The sequence below is a fragment of the Typopeltis vanoorti genome, chromosome 20 (assembly GCF_054136105.1).
Source record: "Typopeltis vanoorti isolate ZY-2024b chromosome 20, IOZ_Tvanoo_1.0, whole genome shotgun sequence".
NCBI lineage: Eukaryota > Metazoa > Arthropoda > Arachnida > Uropygi > Thelyphonidae > Typopeltis > Typopeltis vanoorti.
The window spans coordinates 57,015,021-57,032,573 of NC_143568.1; the positions used below are offsets into that span (position 1 = coordinate 57,015,021).

At 33.8% G+C, this 17,553-nt stretch overlaps 1 protein-coding gene across 2 annotated transcripts in view; it reads right to left on the reverse strand.

Annotated features, from left to right (window-relative positions):
* Nucleotides 1–17,553, reverse strand: part of Sara (Smad anchor for receptor activation) — a 418,622-nt gene that overhangs the window by 333,078 nt on the left and 67,991 nt on the right. For both annotated transcript variants that reach the window (XM_090410157.1, XM_090410156.1), the window contains exons 5-6: nt 16,082–16,227; nt 1,991–2,090 (exon numbers count right to left, since the gene is read on the reverse strand). In XM_090410157.1, the coding sequence (XP_090266283.1) occupies nt 1,991–2,090; nt 16,082–16,227 (246 nt within the window). The remainder of the gene's footprint in view (nt 1–1,990; nt 2,091–16,081; nt 16,228–17,553) is intronic.

Here is a 17,553-nt window from a genome sequence, read left to right on the forward strand (position 1 = left end):
TCCTTAAATTAGTATAAATCAAGCTTGCAGTTCTTTCAGGACTGCAAGCTTGATTTATACTAATTTAAAAGACATGGGAGGAGAAGAAAAAAAAAAAGATATATATATATATATATATATATATATATATATATATATCTGTTTAGTTTTTCTCTGTGATAAAAACCTAGGATCCTCTCCCAAGTACATATGAATGGTACTAATAAACTAATAAAACATGTGGATGATTGGAGATGACACCTAACAGACTAATTGATGGGTGATTAGAGTTCACTGATTTTTACTCACTGATGCTGAGATAAGAATCTTTCAAGATCTTTTTTTTTATGTTTATGCAAATCATTGTAAACACATAAGGTTAAAAAAAATGTATAGGTAGGTTAGCACAGCAGTTGGACAAATCATTACATAATCTGGAAACTCTCCTCTAGAGAATAAATATGAAAGATATTCCCCACTTATTGGAGGCCTGAAATAAATGAAATAAATATTCCCCACTTATTGGAGGCCTGAAGTGGCTCAAAAAAAGAGGAGTAGCATGGGAATTTCCCAGAAACTATACTTAAATATGAAAGTTTTTTCAAAGTCACTTTAGGCCTCTATAGCAGGGTGGCTCTCACACCAGACAAAATTCATCTTTCATTTAGACATTTATAAATATCAGTCCATGCCCAGAGTGAGATTGAGAGCCACATCCTGTTTGTCAGAGAGTGGAAAGCTAGCTATTTACTCCATCCAACCAAGCAGTCTTGAATATTATACATGTTTGCCTTGTCTACTTCTGAAATAAATTATCAATTTGTTAAATATACCTCCAATTTGAAATTTTCATTTTAAGTTCAGCAAATTTCATTTGTAGTCTTTCTAAAGCTTCATTTATGCTACCTATTTTTAGTTAGAGGCCGACAAGATTTATGATGTTTACTGAAAAAAAAAAAAGCGATTAGAAGCTATCGCTTCTAATCGCTTTTTTTTTTTTTTTTGTATGCAGGTATGCCAACCAGGGCAGTGCATGGTTGGCAGGTATGCCAACCACGCACTGCCCTGGTTGGCATACCTGCTCTCCAACCAACGGGCTGTGGGTTCAAATCCAGTCATTGGGCATGGATGTTCGTGATTGTCTTTAAATGAGAGATGAATTTCATTACCTGGTGTGAAACCATTTCCCCACTTATTGGAGGCCTAAAGTGGCTCAAAAAAAGTTTGGTCTCTAGAATAAGGTTTCAAAACTATGTAAAAAATGAATTATAAATATAAAACTGATAAAAATGGGGGGAAAAAATCCTTAGCCCACACATGGTACAAGATGCACTATAGGTTTGCAAATAACCTTTCATGGATGGGAGCAACGTTAAACAAATTGATAAACTAAGCAAGTCATTTATGCTGGCTTCAGCTGCTTCTAACTTTTGGGTGGATACAGAATTAGTTCTTTTACGTAAGGAATGCAAAATAAATAATCTGTAATGAATAATCCTTAATAATCACTAAATAAATGAAATTAGGAATATCTTTGTGTATTTAGTTACCATTAATATTTCAAGAAAAACCAATTAAATTTGCATATGATCACAATTAGCTATTCCAAATAATGAAAGCAATAAAAAATGCAGTGAGGAATGAAGGATGCAATCAATTATTCTCATAATTAAATCCATAAGGCACTGCTCTATGTACCAGTCTGATTGGCAAACAGACCAGCAGAAATAGTCACTGTGCTTTTGAGCATATATGTATTCTGATGATATGCCAAAGTGTCATCAAAAATTTATCAGACAGGCACAGGAAAGCAACCATCTACAAAAAATTTTACAAGATTAGTGTTGGCTCATGTTCTACCAAGCCACTTCTTTAGATTACCTCAGGTAAGGGATATATGAAATGAAGACTACCATTTTATAAACAAAAAATTTAGTATAGTGTTTTATCACGTTTAGCAAAGAGAAGATTAATAAAAAAATGTTGAATTCTTAAATTATAAACATATCACCTCGGTTTAAAACAGGAAGGCACTGCTGGCACACTCTGGCTTCTTTGTTACGAAGATATTCTAACTTTGCCTTCTGGTTGCAGCACTGTGAACACAAAACCTAAAACAAAAGAAGAAATTTTATCTTTAGAGAATCTGTCAATTAAGATAATGTGACTGACTTGAAGAATAAGTAAAATTTTGACAAATAACTATTAAATACCAATATTTAAATTCTTTCTGGTTATGCACTAAAGCAGTTTTTAAATAATTATGAAATTTTCTTACTATTTGAAAACCATTTCAGCTAGCAAATGGAATTAGAAAAATGACTATCTGACATCAGTTAATTGCAGGTATTCTCGTTTGAGTATATCTGTTCTGCTGAATGAAAAACCTTTTCATCTAATTCTAATCCATAAACTACAACATATGGGAATGGATATAGGGTTGGTGAGATGGATAGGTGAGTGGTTGATGGAGAGATATCAGAAAGCAGTTTATTCAGGAGTAGAGTCCAAAAAAAGGCCTGTGACTAGTGGTGTGCCGCAGGGTTCTGTTCTTGGACCACTGCTGTTTAATTTGTTCATTAATGATATAGGGAAGGATCTAAGAGGAACAGTTCATTTGTTCGCTGATGATGCAAAGTTGGGTAGGGCAATAGTGAATGCAGAAGATGTCAAAATCTTGCAGGACGACTTGGATAGATTGGAGTTCTGGGCTAAGGAGAATGTATGTCAATTTCATGTGACAAAATGTAAGGTTATGCATTTTGGGTTGAAAAGATTAGCAGCAGTATACCACATTGGTGGTATACTGCTACTAATCTATACTAGTAGATTAGTAGCAGTATACTAGGGAACTATACTAGGGATCTATACTAGGGAACTATACTACCAATATACCACATTGGTGGTATATTGGTAGGTACTCCAGGAGATTGATGAGGACAGGGACTTGGGAGTGTTGGTGGATAGGGAGATGAAGTTTAGGGGGCACATTGCAAAAGTACCTAAATCAGCTCATCAACTCACTTGGTTGTTGAAAAATACTTTGACGAGCAGAGACAAGCAATTTATTGTACCGCTGTACTGAGCTTTGATAAGACCCCATCTAGACTACTGTGCCCAGATTTGGTCACCTAGGTTTCTTCTTGATGGGGAGGAGGTGGAGAGGATTCAGAGGCGAGTGATCAAGATGATAGCAGCTCTATGGAATGAACCTTATGAGAACAGGTTGAAGATTTGTTGGGTTGCAGAAATTAGTTGATAGGCAGAAAAGGGGGAGATATGATTGAGACATTCAAATTGCTAAAGGGTTTTTATAGGATTAATTCAGAGGATATTTTGGAGATCAGGACTGGTGGTGGGAGAACTAGTATTCAAACAAACTTAGATATGTAATGAAATTAGCATTTCTCATTATGTTTATCATTAAGATATTTGTTACGTGAATAGCACTGTTCTGTCTGAGGCATAAATTTTAAAATTACTTTCATGTTGATATATTAACACATTCATGGCAAGCTTTATCCCGTACTTATGCCTCAGGCAGAACAGTACTACAATTTTTCACTAAACACAGTATACACTGACTGTGTCTGCAACATTTTTAGTGCTACAATAAAACCTGACTTCATTTTGCTTGCATCTGTGCAGTATGGTGTCTTACGAGGGAAGATATTTTTTTTAATATATAGGTCATTTTCATTCAAGTTCTAAGCTGAATATATACCATACACAAACAAGAAGTACACGACAAATTCTTCCCGCCTTGAGGTTAAACAGCATGAAAGAATTTGTCCCTGCCCCTCATGAACATGCTAAATAAATCCTCATTTATCTGACTTCTGCAAAAAAAAAGAAAAGAAAAAAAAAAAAAGAAAGAAAGGAATAACTAGTTTATTTTCCCCTTCCACTGTTAAGAAACTAAAAACAAGTGAAAAAATGAGTGAAGAGTTAAGATATAACTATAGGGGAGTGTCAAAGACTGTTTTTATTCCTGATGATGTTCGTGTCCAACAGCAAGGAATGACTGACAATGGCTTGCCAAGTTGAACTTATGAGCAAAAAGACTTCTGTGCAAAGTATCATTCACTAAATTGTCAAATTAAAGAGACCTGAATGTACATTATGTAAGCAAATTGGAACCCTAAGAGTGGAAAAGATGGATATGAAGATTTCTAAGGAATGGGCAAACAACGAAGCTATATAATTTTGATGAAAGTAGACAGCAACAACTACTCTCTTTAAGAAAAATCATAAGGAAACAGCAGACAATGCTGTTACAAAACTGCTTGGAGAAGCTGAAAAAGAGCCTGCTAAAAATCTATGTTTAAAAAGTTGATCTTGTGAAAAATTAATAACACCAAAAATTTTTGCACCACATAATATAAGGTGATCAAAAAAAATCAATCTTTCATAATTTTCAATCAGATTGAACACCAAGACAAATAGATTGACCCAGGCTGTATTCATCATTCAACTAACGCTTACATTAATATCTTGACCCAAATTAGTGATGAAATGAGAAAAAAAATTGGCTAATAAAATCATTAAGTTGAACAGCAAAATTTCACTGATGAATCATCTGTGTTGAGTAACAAACCAATTTAATCAAGTGCATTCAAACTTGTATATTGGACAGTGGAATGAGTTCATCAGTAAATTTGTCTTGGGACTTGAATTGAACTCGAAAGTGTTACTGCAAAAGAATATTTGATTCTCTAATCAAGTGTCTTAAATAGGAAAAATATTTAAAATCTCACAGTTTGTGTTACATGTGATGGTGCAGCTGTTATGGTAAGATGTAAAAGTGTGGTTACCAAACTAATGAAACAAAAATTCCCTTCATTAATGGCGTCACGTTGCACTAATCACCAATTACAACCAAGTTGGTGATCCTGTGAAATCCATTGCAGGTACAGATAGATTTAAAGCATTCATAACAAACTTTATGTCCACATACTCAAAAATTGCCAGAGAATTTCAAGTATGCATAAACTCATGTGTTTGTGCATGAAGATACTTCATGCGCAAACTTTGTTTGCTTACATTTGAATAAAGGATGAAACCAAAATATAACTTCTTGGCATCTTCAATTTATACTGTTGGATTCTGATTATATAGAGATTGGAGTAATTATTATTTGTTTCAGAATCCAACATGATCTTCCATCACATAGGCTAGACTTGTGTAAATATTATTTAATGTAAACAACTTATTTTACAATTTAATATTCATATAACTACCTTAATTTTGTCTAATATTTAATTATTTAATCAAAGATATATGTATTAATAATGAAAAGACTGTATTAAATATTATTAAGCTATTTTAATTATTACTATATTAATATAAGAACTTGTATTTGATAATTTAATTGTGCATTAATTGAAATGTAAATATTCTTTATTTATTCCTATTTGTAGAAGTTTAATGTTATGCAAATTTGTTTTGTTTTGTTGTCATGGAGACGTATGTAAGTAAGCGAGCACATTTTTGGAACACCACGTGAGGAGAAGGTTTATTGAAAAAAGTTTTAGAAAGAAATCACATGAATAATCTAGGCGGGAAAAAGGGATATACAAAGGATGAATGCTGAAAGAAGAGAAAGAGGAAACAGAGAGAAAGGAGAGAACTGGCATTAGGTTGGAATCTGAAAATTCGGCATTCGGGAATCACAGTGCGATAATAGCGAGTCGGCAAGTCACTCAATCAGCTAAATAAAGTCTACTAGTCGAGAGGCGGTTAGCTAATAAGTTGTACAATAACAATTATAGCTACGGAAAACAGCTCAGAGACTATTAATTAGACTAGCGATACTTGAATTGAGATATAATTTCAGGGCCGACCTGTCAAGGACACACAGAATCTTGAAATAAAGCACGGAGTTACTAGAGGCTGTAAAGTTGAAGTTTACCGTTAGCTGTGTTTAGAATTATAGTGCCTAAAGAATTATTTAATGCAGGAGGAATGAACAACTGTGCATATAAAACCTCAAGTTAAGAATTATTGTGTGTTGCCTTATTTCATGAGTGATCAGTAGTACTTTATGCTACGTTTGTTTATGTGTATTGTGACCGATGATTAATTCAGTTATTGCTTAGAAGAATTTATTTAATGAGTGACGTTTACTGTTTAAAGTGTTTACAGTTATAAAAAGTGTATATGTATAAGTAGATGAAGATAGAAGATTATCGGTAAGATTATTCCAACCATTAATATTCCTATACAGAGAAGCGTGTGAGTTTCATCCTAGAATTTCCCTATACTAACAGTAACTATTGGTGAAAATTAGCTGAAGTGTAAATTTAAAAGTGCTTGTTTGTGAGGAAGTGTTACTGCAATTTTTGTCGTATTTGGAACTTAAAGAACTGTGAGAAGACTGTATTAGAGATAACAGATTTACCATTGTCTGAGTTTGTATGACAGTATTATCAGAAAGGCTGAAGTGTTTATAATTACTTGTTTAGTATTTTGATCTTAAGTGTATAATTTGTGATTATAAAATTAAATGTTTGTTTTTGTTAATCAAAAGTTGTATTTTGCCTGAATCTCTTTTACTGCACCATTCATAAAATATACGAACCAAAGTGGGTGAATTAAGTTAGTTAAATATACTTGGCCAGTATATATATTAATAATATTAAGGAGAAATAGTTGAGGGTTGATTTTTCTTCGATTCTTGAACTAATTCAGATATAGAGTGGCGCAGTCTATAAATATAAATTTTCTCTATATTTGAATTAGAAATCAACTTACAACTTATCGATTAGTTAAGAATAGCAATCATGTCGGATCCAAAGTATAGATTGAGAAGAAGTAGGATCCAACAATACAAATATATAATTAACTAAATTTTTAAAAAAATATTTAGTTCACCCACAGTACTACTAATAATGTGCCATAGGTTTACAACCTGTCATAGGTGTCATATAAAAAGAAATTTTTTTTTTTTTTAAGTACATGCATATGGAAGATATTTATACTGCCAGTACATGTATTGCCATCGTAGCTCTTGGCTAATGACCTTTGAAGGTCTATACCAGTAACTGCACATAACACAATTACATTTTATTTTGAAAAAAGTGCTATGCAATTAAGCATTATGGTCGGCATTTGCTGTCTGGCCTGATTTTGAAAGTGATCTATTTTCTTAAAACAAATTAACAGTTTGCATCTGTGAATTCACTATTTACCATTCTTAGACCACCCTCTTAACTGCAGATTCTCTACTACTTTGCCAGTGTTTATCCTAAACTTATCTTTATTGGCAGATGTATAAACCAAAGCATCACCCATCATTCCTTTCAGAACAGAGTGGTTAAAACTTTAGTTAATACTTTTATATATGGGTACTATGAGAACTCTACTCTAATCATCGGGAATTCGTCCCTCTCTCCAGGCTTTCTGAATTATGCAGTGCAGCCACTGTAAGACTTTCATACCACCATACTTCAGCATTTCTGGTCGAATATCATCTACTCCTGCTGCCTTTCCACATTTCAAGCCTTTGATGGCTTTTTCTACTTCAAGTATGGATATGTATTCCTGACTGCATGCCTGGTCAGTGTTTTTTATCACTGTGCTGTCATCACTGCTTGTTTCATTTAGCAGTTTTTCAAAGTATTTACTCCTTACTTCGAGGATATCTTTTTCTCTCATTTTCATGTAACCTTTATCATCTCTAACTCCTTTTACAGCACTCTTTCCTCCATTCCTAAGCTTCTTCAACAACCTCCAGAATATTTTCCCACCTTCTTGATATTTATTTTCTATATTCTTGCCAAAGTCCTCCCATGACTTTTGTTTAGCTTTACACACTGTTTAGCTTTCTTACATTTGTCTCTGTATTCTGTAAGAGTAAAAGCTGACTTATTTGCCAGGAACTTTTGATATGCTTTCTTCTTTTCCTTCACTGCCTCTTTAACTTCCTGCGTCCACCAGGGAGTTCTGATTTTTTTATCCTTGCACACAACCTCACCACATGCCTCTCTGGCAGAATCAATCAATGTTTTCTTCAGAGTTTGCCAATGAATCTCCAAGGTTTGGTTCCTGTTCTCAAACTCTTTCATTTTTCCTTCAATAAGCTTTGTGTATTTTAGTCTAGAGTTCACATCTGAGAGCTGCTCAACTTTTATTCGCTTTAAAACTTTCTTACATGTTATTCTTTTCAATATGAAATTCAATTTTATCTTGCTCAAGACTGAATAGTGATCACTTCCAATTTCGAATCCTCTGTACACTCTTGTGTCCTGCACAAGGGAGAAAACATCACTATCAACAATAACATAGTCAATGAGACTTTTCTTATTCCTAGCCTCCATGTGAATTTGTGCACATTTTTATGTTGGAACATGGTGTTAGTAATAACCAGTCCATGTCCTGAGCAGAAATCCAACAGATATTTGCATTATTATTAGCTTTGCTCTTTTCTCCAAATTTTCCCAAAATATTTTTGTATGTCTCGTAATCATTTCCTACTCTGCTATTTAGATACCCAACAAGCACCAACTTTTCCTTTTTCATTGTGTCAGTTGCTTTTTCTAAAGCGTCAAAAAATTCCTCCACTTCTACCTTAGTAGAACCTTCTGTGGGACCATAGGCACAAATAAGTCTCATTGTCCAGTTCCCCATTCTCATATTTGCCCACATGACTCTACTTGAGACTGACTGCCATTCAAGAAGATTAGCCTCGTATTTTGTGTTGAATACTATGGCTACTCCTCCTTTTCCTTGATTGTCATTGCCTGAATATACCATTTTGTATTTATTGCTCAGAAAGATCTCACCAGTTTTGGTCTTTTTTGTTTGTCACCCCTATTATGTCGATCTGGTACTTATCTAATTCCATGGCAAGCTCCATTTCTTTGCCATTCAGGCTTCTTACGTTGATAGTACCGATCTTTAACTCTGGTGATGTTGAGTTGGGGTTTGTTTTCAGATTTGTTCCAGTAGCTGACTTTTCGCTGTTCGCCCTGGTTCCCTGGCGAAAACAACGGGGGCCTTGTTTAACAGGGTGACGCCCCAGCCGGCATGAAATTTTGTCATGTTGTACCATCATTTTTTATTTTGGTTTAACCAATAAGAATACAATTTGGTCGGGTAAATCCCAAATTGCCAGCCCATCCTTGTTCGTTCAGTATCAAAGTAGATACCCAACAGGGTGCACCACGAGAAGGTGAGTATTGGACATTATTCAAGCCAATTTTAGTAGCTTACTAATGTGGAATTCTTAGATATAGGATTGTAAGGGCACTGCAGCAGAACACAAAATTCCTATCCCACACATTTCTAACATCTTGGAATTGACTGGCAAAATCTTTGAAGTTTCATCTGATACCTACATATTTTTCCCATCAAGAATTTTAATTTTTTTCCTCTTATGAAGGTTTAAGTGTTAAGAAATTAAAAAAATTGCCTTTATCTATAGTCACTGTTTATCAGATTCTCTGTGACTGACTGACTAATTTATCATATTTTGGGCATACTTATCATTCAAATGAAAGTTTCTGAGGTTTAGTAGTTCTGTGGAAAGCTTTCGGTACTGAGACCACATTATTATATAATTAAAGAGTTTAATAAATATAGAGACCCTCATACTTGATGGTTTTGAACCCAAGACAATCAGAAAAATTCTTAATACATCTACCACAACTTCCTTACTTAAGCAAGATTCAAGAATCCAATCATGTTGCCTTACATCAAGAATGTCACAGACAAAGTGGTTGGATTGCTCTGCAAGTACAATGTAAAAGTGGCTTTTTTACCTTTCTTACCTTTTTACCAAAAAATATCAAGATTCCCACATCCACCAAAACCTCCACATCATCCCATGAAAAAACTAGGCATCTATGATATTCATTGCTCTTGTGGAATTTGTTATGCAAGACAGACAGGAAGGTCGGGAGAGAGATCCACATGTCTGAACACGTAAAAGACATCAAAAAAAGAAGAGCATAAATCAGGCCTGGCATTCCACACAACCACTGCTGGCCATCAAGTACTTTGGCAACAAACAAAAATATCATATATTGATTATAATTGTTTTACAAGAAAATTTAAAGAAGCCTCCTTGCAAATGCTTAGGATCCCTACACAATGCAATAAAAATCAAGGCTTAATTTTACATCAAGTATGGTCTGCTTTCATCAAAAATTTAACTGCCATGGACCTAGGATATAACACACGTGATGCCAGGCAATGTTCCAATGCATACAGTAATGAATTTGCCACTTGTATTCTGGTTTATCGATTATATGTTCCAGTTGTGAAGTTATCAAAAAACATCTAATATGTGTGTAATTAATTGTTAGGCTTTTGTTGTTGTGTAAAACTTTTAGGTACCCATACCCCTGATGATGCAAGTCATATGACTTACAAAACTTGTCAGGTTTTAATTGCTTATTTTTTATTAAACTCTTTAATTACATAATAATGTAGTCTCAATACCAAAAACTTCCCACCATTGAATCCTTTAGTACAGGGGGTCTCTAAACTACGGCCTGCGATATGATTTTATCCAACCCGCCAACTGGACTAATTTTTCAATAAGAATCTGCAAAAAAAACACAGGGGGGTTGATTTAATTTTAATTAAATTTTAATTAAATGCATTAATTAAAATTGTGTTCAAAATATATTCCCGAATAGCAAATAGCAACCGTAATCCAAGTTGCGGTCTTTCTGACTGTAAAAGGTCGGTTAAAATGGACTAACGAAGAAAAAAAATTTAAAAGAATTCAAAATGAAATAAAAAAGTTACATCTGAATAAACTTTTTTATCAACAAAAAAATTTATGTCGCACGAAATAAGAACACTTAAAAAAAGTCAGTAAAAACACAGCTAAAATGAACTAACAAGCAAAAACGAAATAAAAACAAATTTTCCCGATCTGTATTCATTGACTAAAAACTCGAAGTTATACGAAATTAAAAAAAAGTTGCATGTAAATTGTCGGTGTATATTTGGTTGAAAACTAACGACTAGCAAAAATTTAAACAAATTGTTGTTTCCCGAACTGGAAAAAATGAATTCGGCTATTTCAAAAAAAAGTAACAGTTCGCGAGTAGAAATTGTCATGATAAGATTTTTTTTGGTAACTTTTACAAAATTTTTTTGAAATAAATAAAAAAATTTTATTAATTATTTATAAATTTATTCTCTTTTATAGGGTTAACATGGATGGGAAAAAGAAAAGTTGATCATGAATGTCGTGTGTTTAATGAAGAATGGGGCATAAAGTAAAATACTCCTTCATACAATCGAACTCAAAGGATAAAGCTGTATGTCTCATTTGTAAAGACACTGTTTCTGTGTTGAAAGAATACAATATACGCCACCACTATGAAACAAAACACACTTCAACGTTTTCACAATTTACAGAAAAGGAGCGTTCAAATAAATTTGAATCATTATATTGTTGTTTGCATTCTCAGCAAGGCTTATTTACGAAAGAAAACTCAGAAAATTAAAACTTAACCTTGGTAAGCTACAAGATTGCTCATGTGTTGGCTAAAAAAAGGAAAACCATCCACTGATGGCAATATCAAAGAATGTATGATGGAAGACTGTTTCAAAATCTGTTTGACTGTGTTGTTACTGATGTCCCAAGTCAACTTCAAATGGAAATTATTGAACTTCAGGCAACTGAACATATTAAAGATAAATACAAGGAAGGAAACTTGATCGATTTTTATAAATTTTTGAACTCTGAGCAGTTCCCAAATTTGAAGAAATTTGCTTGTAAATTTATCTCTATTTTTGGGACAACGTATCTTTGCGAACAAACTTTTTCCCGAATGAAATATATCAAGTCAAAATACAGGGCAAATTTATCTGATGAACATTTGAAATCGCTACTTGTAATTAGCACTTCAAAATTTGAACTTGAGTTGAATAAGATTTTAAAAACACGAACACAGTTACTTCATTCACATTAATGATTTTATTATAATTTGTGATAAAAATATTGATAGTGTTCGTTGTCGTTAATATACGATAATTTAATCTCTCATACTCTGTAATCAGTTTTTATCTGCTTTCAATAAAACTCATATATCTAGTTCTAGAATTTTTTATTACTACGGCCCGCTGAACAGTGCTGAAGTACCCAATGTGACCCTCATGGCGAAAAGTTTGGAGACTACTGCTTTAATATGATATTTGGTTAATTCACAAAGTTTTTCGGTTAATTCACAGAAACAGTTTAAAATCTAATCACGTCAGAAACAGTTTTCTGGAGTGATTAGAGTTCCAGGGGCATATTATATTAGCAGGGTTATGCTACAAGAAACTGAAGAGGCAAGGGATCTAGGCATATTAACATTCAAAGGTCACATAGCAAAAGTTGCAAATACAACTCAGAGGATAATTGTGGTGCTGAAGCGAACCTTGATATGTAAGGATAAGGAAGTCATTTTGCCTTCCTTTGAACTCTTTATAAGGCTTTGATAAGACCGCATGTTGATTATTGCATGCAGATTTGGTCTCCCAGGCTCCAAATCTCCAAGGATGAAATTTTTCTCCATATAACGAAAAATTACATCCACCCATTCAAAAGTTTATAGATATCTATCATATCACCCTTCTTTCTCCTTTTAACCAGAGTTTGTAATCCGCATACTCGCAATCTGTCCTCATAATCTAAATCCCATGATCCGGATATAATCTTTGTAACTCTTCTTTGCTCCCTTTCCAAGGGGATAAAAAGAAGCCATGGAAAAGGAGCAAAGAAGGGTTACAAAGATTATATCCGGATCATGGGATTTAGATTATGAGGACAGATTGCGAGTATGTGGATTACAGACTCTGGTTAAAGGAGAAAGAAGGGTGATATGATAGATGTCTATAAACTTTTGAATGGGTGGATGAAATTTTTCGTTATATGGAAGGTGGGGACAGAACAAGGGGGCATCCATGGAAGTTAAGTTTGTTCACAGTCAAGAAGAGGTTTCTCCCAGAGAGCAGTGAGTGAGTGGAATAATTTTCCCTTATGGGTAGTGAGTGCATCTAGTGTGAATGAATTTAAGGAAATGTATGATAGCTGGTTTGGGTGATTTAGAGCCACCCTCAATGAGTTCTTGACTCCCTGTAAGTCTCAGATAATAATAAATACAAACATCTATTCAAGGAGAGTGATTGCTTCTCAATCCCAAAAAGCATGGGAAATTCTCATCCTTAGTAACCAAGGATGAGAATTTAAATATGAAAAATGGATATTACCATTCTAGCCTATTGCACTGGTCTGGATATATTAACCAATTGTTGAATCCCGTTGTATTCAATCTTATTTAAATTTGCTTGCTCATTCCACATTTAATGCAGTACTACTTTTTTTTTTCAATAAACATCTGTTGCTAATTGTCAATAAATTTATTTGTCCATGCATTCTCATGCTGTATATACATAAGACAGCATGTTTGTTCAATTCAATAGGTTGGATAGTACATCTGAAACTATATGACAAGAAATTACATTCTTGATGTAGTATAATATTTAACTCTAGTATATGCAAATAAAAAGCCTGTGCAGCTCAGTGGATGTGGTGTTTGCGCACCACGGCACTTGACTGCACGAATGAAGATCTGGTGTTTCAAATCTAGTCGGTGACTAGAGGAAATTTTTCTAAGCCTTTTTTCAACCGGTTCCCGAGTTAGTCGATCTCTGGCACGAGCAAGCGGGTTTTTTTCTCCCAAAAACTTGGGTTTTTCATCCCATAAACTCAAGAAAATCGACCATAGAACCCACACTATTTTCAGACATTAAATATATTGTGTTAGGGTTAGGGACAATGAGATGGCAGCACTTGTTGAGCCACCTCTTCACTGTGTGCCGCTTAATTAGTGATAGCCTTGGGTCAGCTATCTCTGATTGGGTATCAGTGGAGATTGAACTGCCTACTTAGTCTCCAAAAAAAAAAAAAAGTTAGATAGGTCTAAACGGCCTCGCCTACTTCCTATACGGGAATAAAAAGGCATTAGTTTATTTATTTTTTTTTTTTTTGATATGCAAACAAGTGTGTTTATCTGTAGGACATATCCCCATATCTAGCTGAATACCTGGCTTCACTGCAAGTTTCCCTAGGTATCATACAATGTAAAACATACAACCTAGGCAGTACAGCCACTGACATGTAGCCTGCCTTTGGGCAATAAAATTTTTGCTGTCCCCATTGATAAAAATGTACAAAAAGTTTTTAAACAAATGTAAATATTAAAATAGATTTATCAAAATAAAAAAAAATCTTGTTTTTTTTTTACTTAATGTTCTCAAAAATCTGACTATGCTTTCACAAATACCTCACAAAGAGCTCTAATCACGATCAATGCATTTATGGTAATGAAATGCTTCACACAGCTATTGCAGATGTTATTGTGAATGTTCCAGTATTTCAATGATCAAATACTGTGTTCAGATTAACTTAGAGAACCAACAGAAAGATGAAAGGTGTTGATTTGTATCTGCATAGAAGATGACTCAGCTCAGCTTGTACTTGTTAGATTGAGCTTCATGGAACTGCAACAATATGTTCACTGTAAGATGTCAGTAGCACTGATAGTTTTCAGATTGTGCAATATGTACGATTTCTCTGAATTGATATGCAGTACTTGTTTTGGAAGAAGTGAAATCTGACATTAGCAAAGTGGATTGTGTTTGAAATGTAGAATTGATTTTTAAAACTTAATTTTGCACTCCCTCCCCCCTTTTTTTTTATGGTGCCTTTGTGCAGTGCACAACTTGCACACCCACTTGCAGCAGCCCTGATCCTGGGCCTAACATCTCCAATGTTTTGATTAGAAACATGAAGAATAGGGAGGTATGCACAGAAAAATTTTTTGTATTAAATAACTGCAATCTACTGTGTACCCTTGAAGCATCACCCATTAATAATGTAACTTCTACAATATGCCTTCTAATTTTTGCAAACCCATGAAAAACATTTTGTGTGCAAGTTTCCAGTCTCAGACTCAATGTGCGGTAGACTGTGATCACCACAATACCAAAAATCACAAACTTTTGTGAAGGGCTGCTATCCACCCATGGGAAGGTGGCCCTTCCCTTAATGCATGGCATTATACATGTCCACAAGGAGATGTGTTTTGCATTATGGGAGATACTAAGACAAGGAGTGATGAAAGCTTGGTCCACCTTTACCACGAGTTGCGTCAGTCCTGAAGATACATCAGGTGCAAACTTTGTTTGCTTATACTTGGATAAAGGATTAAACTAAATTTATTACAGTCTAACCAAGTGGGGGAAAAAAACTTCCATCTTTCTCTAAATTTAAACAAATTTACAGCTCTTTTCTGCATTAATTTTGCAGAGCAACATTTTGAGGATTTAACACACGAAAACTGCTGCTGCTCATGTAATATTTCTCATATTAATGTTGTCCTTCCCCTTATTTTTTTTGTCCATAGCATAACTTGTAAACGTACAAGAACTAAATTTTAAATCTGTGTATCAACAAATATCCATCACCGTTTTGCAAGAGTTCAAGTGACTGTACTGTCTAGACAGCCGATATTAAATATGCTACTACAACCCACTAACATCAGTATTAGTTCACCCACATGGTACATGCTTAAAGTAACTAATTAAAGTGTGGGCTACAGTAATATTGGAATGAAGACATTGAAAAAATTACTAAATAAAATAAGTGACAAGTATGATTTATCATATAATTTGTTTTTATAGTACATTCAATTTTGAATGTAAATTATACATTCTGAAAGCAAAAAGCATGTGGACTCCCTTTTTGACCAGTGTGCATGTGCATGCACACACACATAGCTTAGAGGGAATATTGATCCTCTGGCTTCAACATGCAGTTTGATGTTTTGTAGTATATCTAAGCCAATATGTGATCATTCCTCCTTTAAAACTAGTACATTTAAAAAAAAAGCAGAGAAGATGCCTAATCACTATGTAGTGTCATGTGTTAACTGAAACAACTATGTGGATTGGGAAGGTGGGGGGGGGGGAGAAAGAACTTCCAATCAATCATTTCAAAGTAAAACAGCACCATGTTAGAGAAGGGTAAGGGGGAAAGAGACTGGGGAATACCAAATGTAGCTTAAATATTTTAAAATAAGACAAAACAAATTACCTTCCCACAGGCTCTACAGTGATGTCTTCTTTTAATCATGGTAAATTTTACATCACAATGCATACAATGAGGAGCATCATCATCACGAATCCAAAAAGGTGGATTTTTCCCTAAATGATCTTCTTCTTCTGCAGATATAACGGAATCTATGGAAAAATATTACTTGGCAAGATTAAATAATGAGAAAAGGAAGTGGAGAAAGAGCTATTCCTATACTTCACTTATATCAAAATAAGTTTTTAAATTTATCATTTAACAATTTTAAATTTCAATCTAAAGTTCTTAAATATTATATGCTGATCTATAAACAATATACATATAAAGAAAAAAGAACATTTTGGTTTTGGAGGCAAGTGTTGTGCCAAACATTGCTTTCCTGGAAATAGCCTGGACTTATATACATTCCATGGGAGAAACTATCTTTTCCAATCAGCACTTTGTTTACTTGGCATCTGCAGGCTTCCCTGTTGCTAAACAAGAAAAATATACATTTTTTAAAAAAATAATTCATTACCAACTGGTGGTGAATTATTTTACTATATACTCTTTTTCAGATTATCTTGGAAGTAGCAGAATAAGCTACATTTCCAGCTTTTCTTACCATTTGTACTATAAGGCTTACGCTGCATAAAATAGTTCCATACATTTTTTTTTTACGTTATCACATCGTGTAGTACTTTGTATATAATTATTTTACTACTTCCTTGCTTGCTGATGCTAGAATTATATGTTTCATACCATTAAATTGTTACAGGGAACTTATTTTTGGAATCTCTGCCATGTTTAGGGTGAAGTCGACATGGAGAGCACATGATAGATAATTGCGTTTTTCAAAAATAAGTTCCCTGTAACAATTTAATGGTATACAGCATCAGCAAGTAAGAAAGTAGTAAAATATTTATATACAAAGTACCACACAATATGATAATGTAAAAAATTTAAATGACTATTTTGCTAAGAAAAGCCAGAAATGTAGCTTATTCTGCTACTTTCAAGATAACATGAAAAAGGGTGTCATTTAGTAGTTTATCCTGGATAAACCTAATTTGGTAGTCTCTCTCTGTAAAATGTGCACACATCATTATTCTACCCAATGCTGAGAAACTGTCCTGCAGGTTTGCATTCAATTTTTGTACTGAATATATCATTTTTTTTTCTTTAAGTGAATCCCATTCTGAAAAAAAAGTTACATTTATAACATGTTTGACAAATTTGCTGAAATTAGATTCATGTTTGCTCAAAATCTGTCAAGAAGTATGGAACAATGAATTATGATTGAACGATATGGATCAGAATAAAAACGATTAGTGTGTTTATATTCTGATCCGTATTCTTAAAAAAGGGAACAGTACAAAATACAGCAATCATAGAGCTATCAGTCTAATCATTCAAAATTCATTGAATTTTCTCTTACTCTTACTTAAAGCTCTTACTCTCTAGGAATGAGAGGAAAATAGAAAGTATACTTTCAC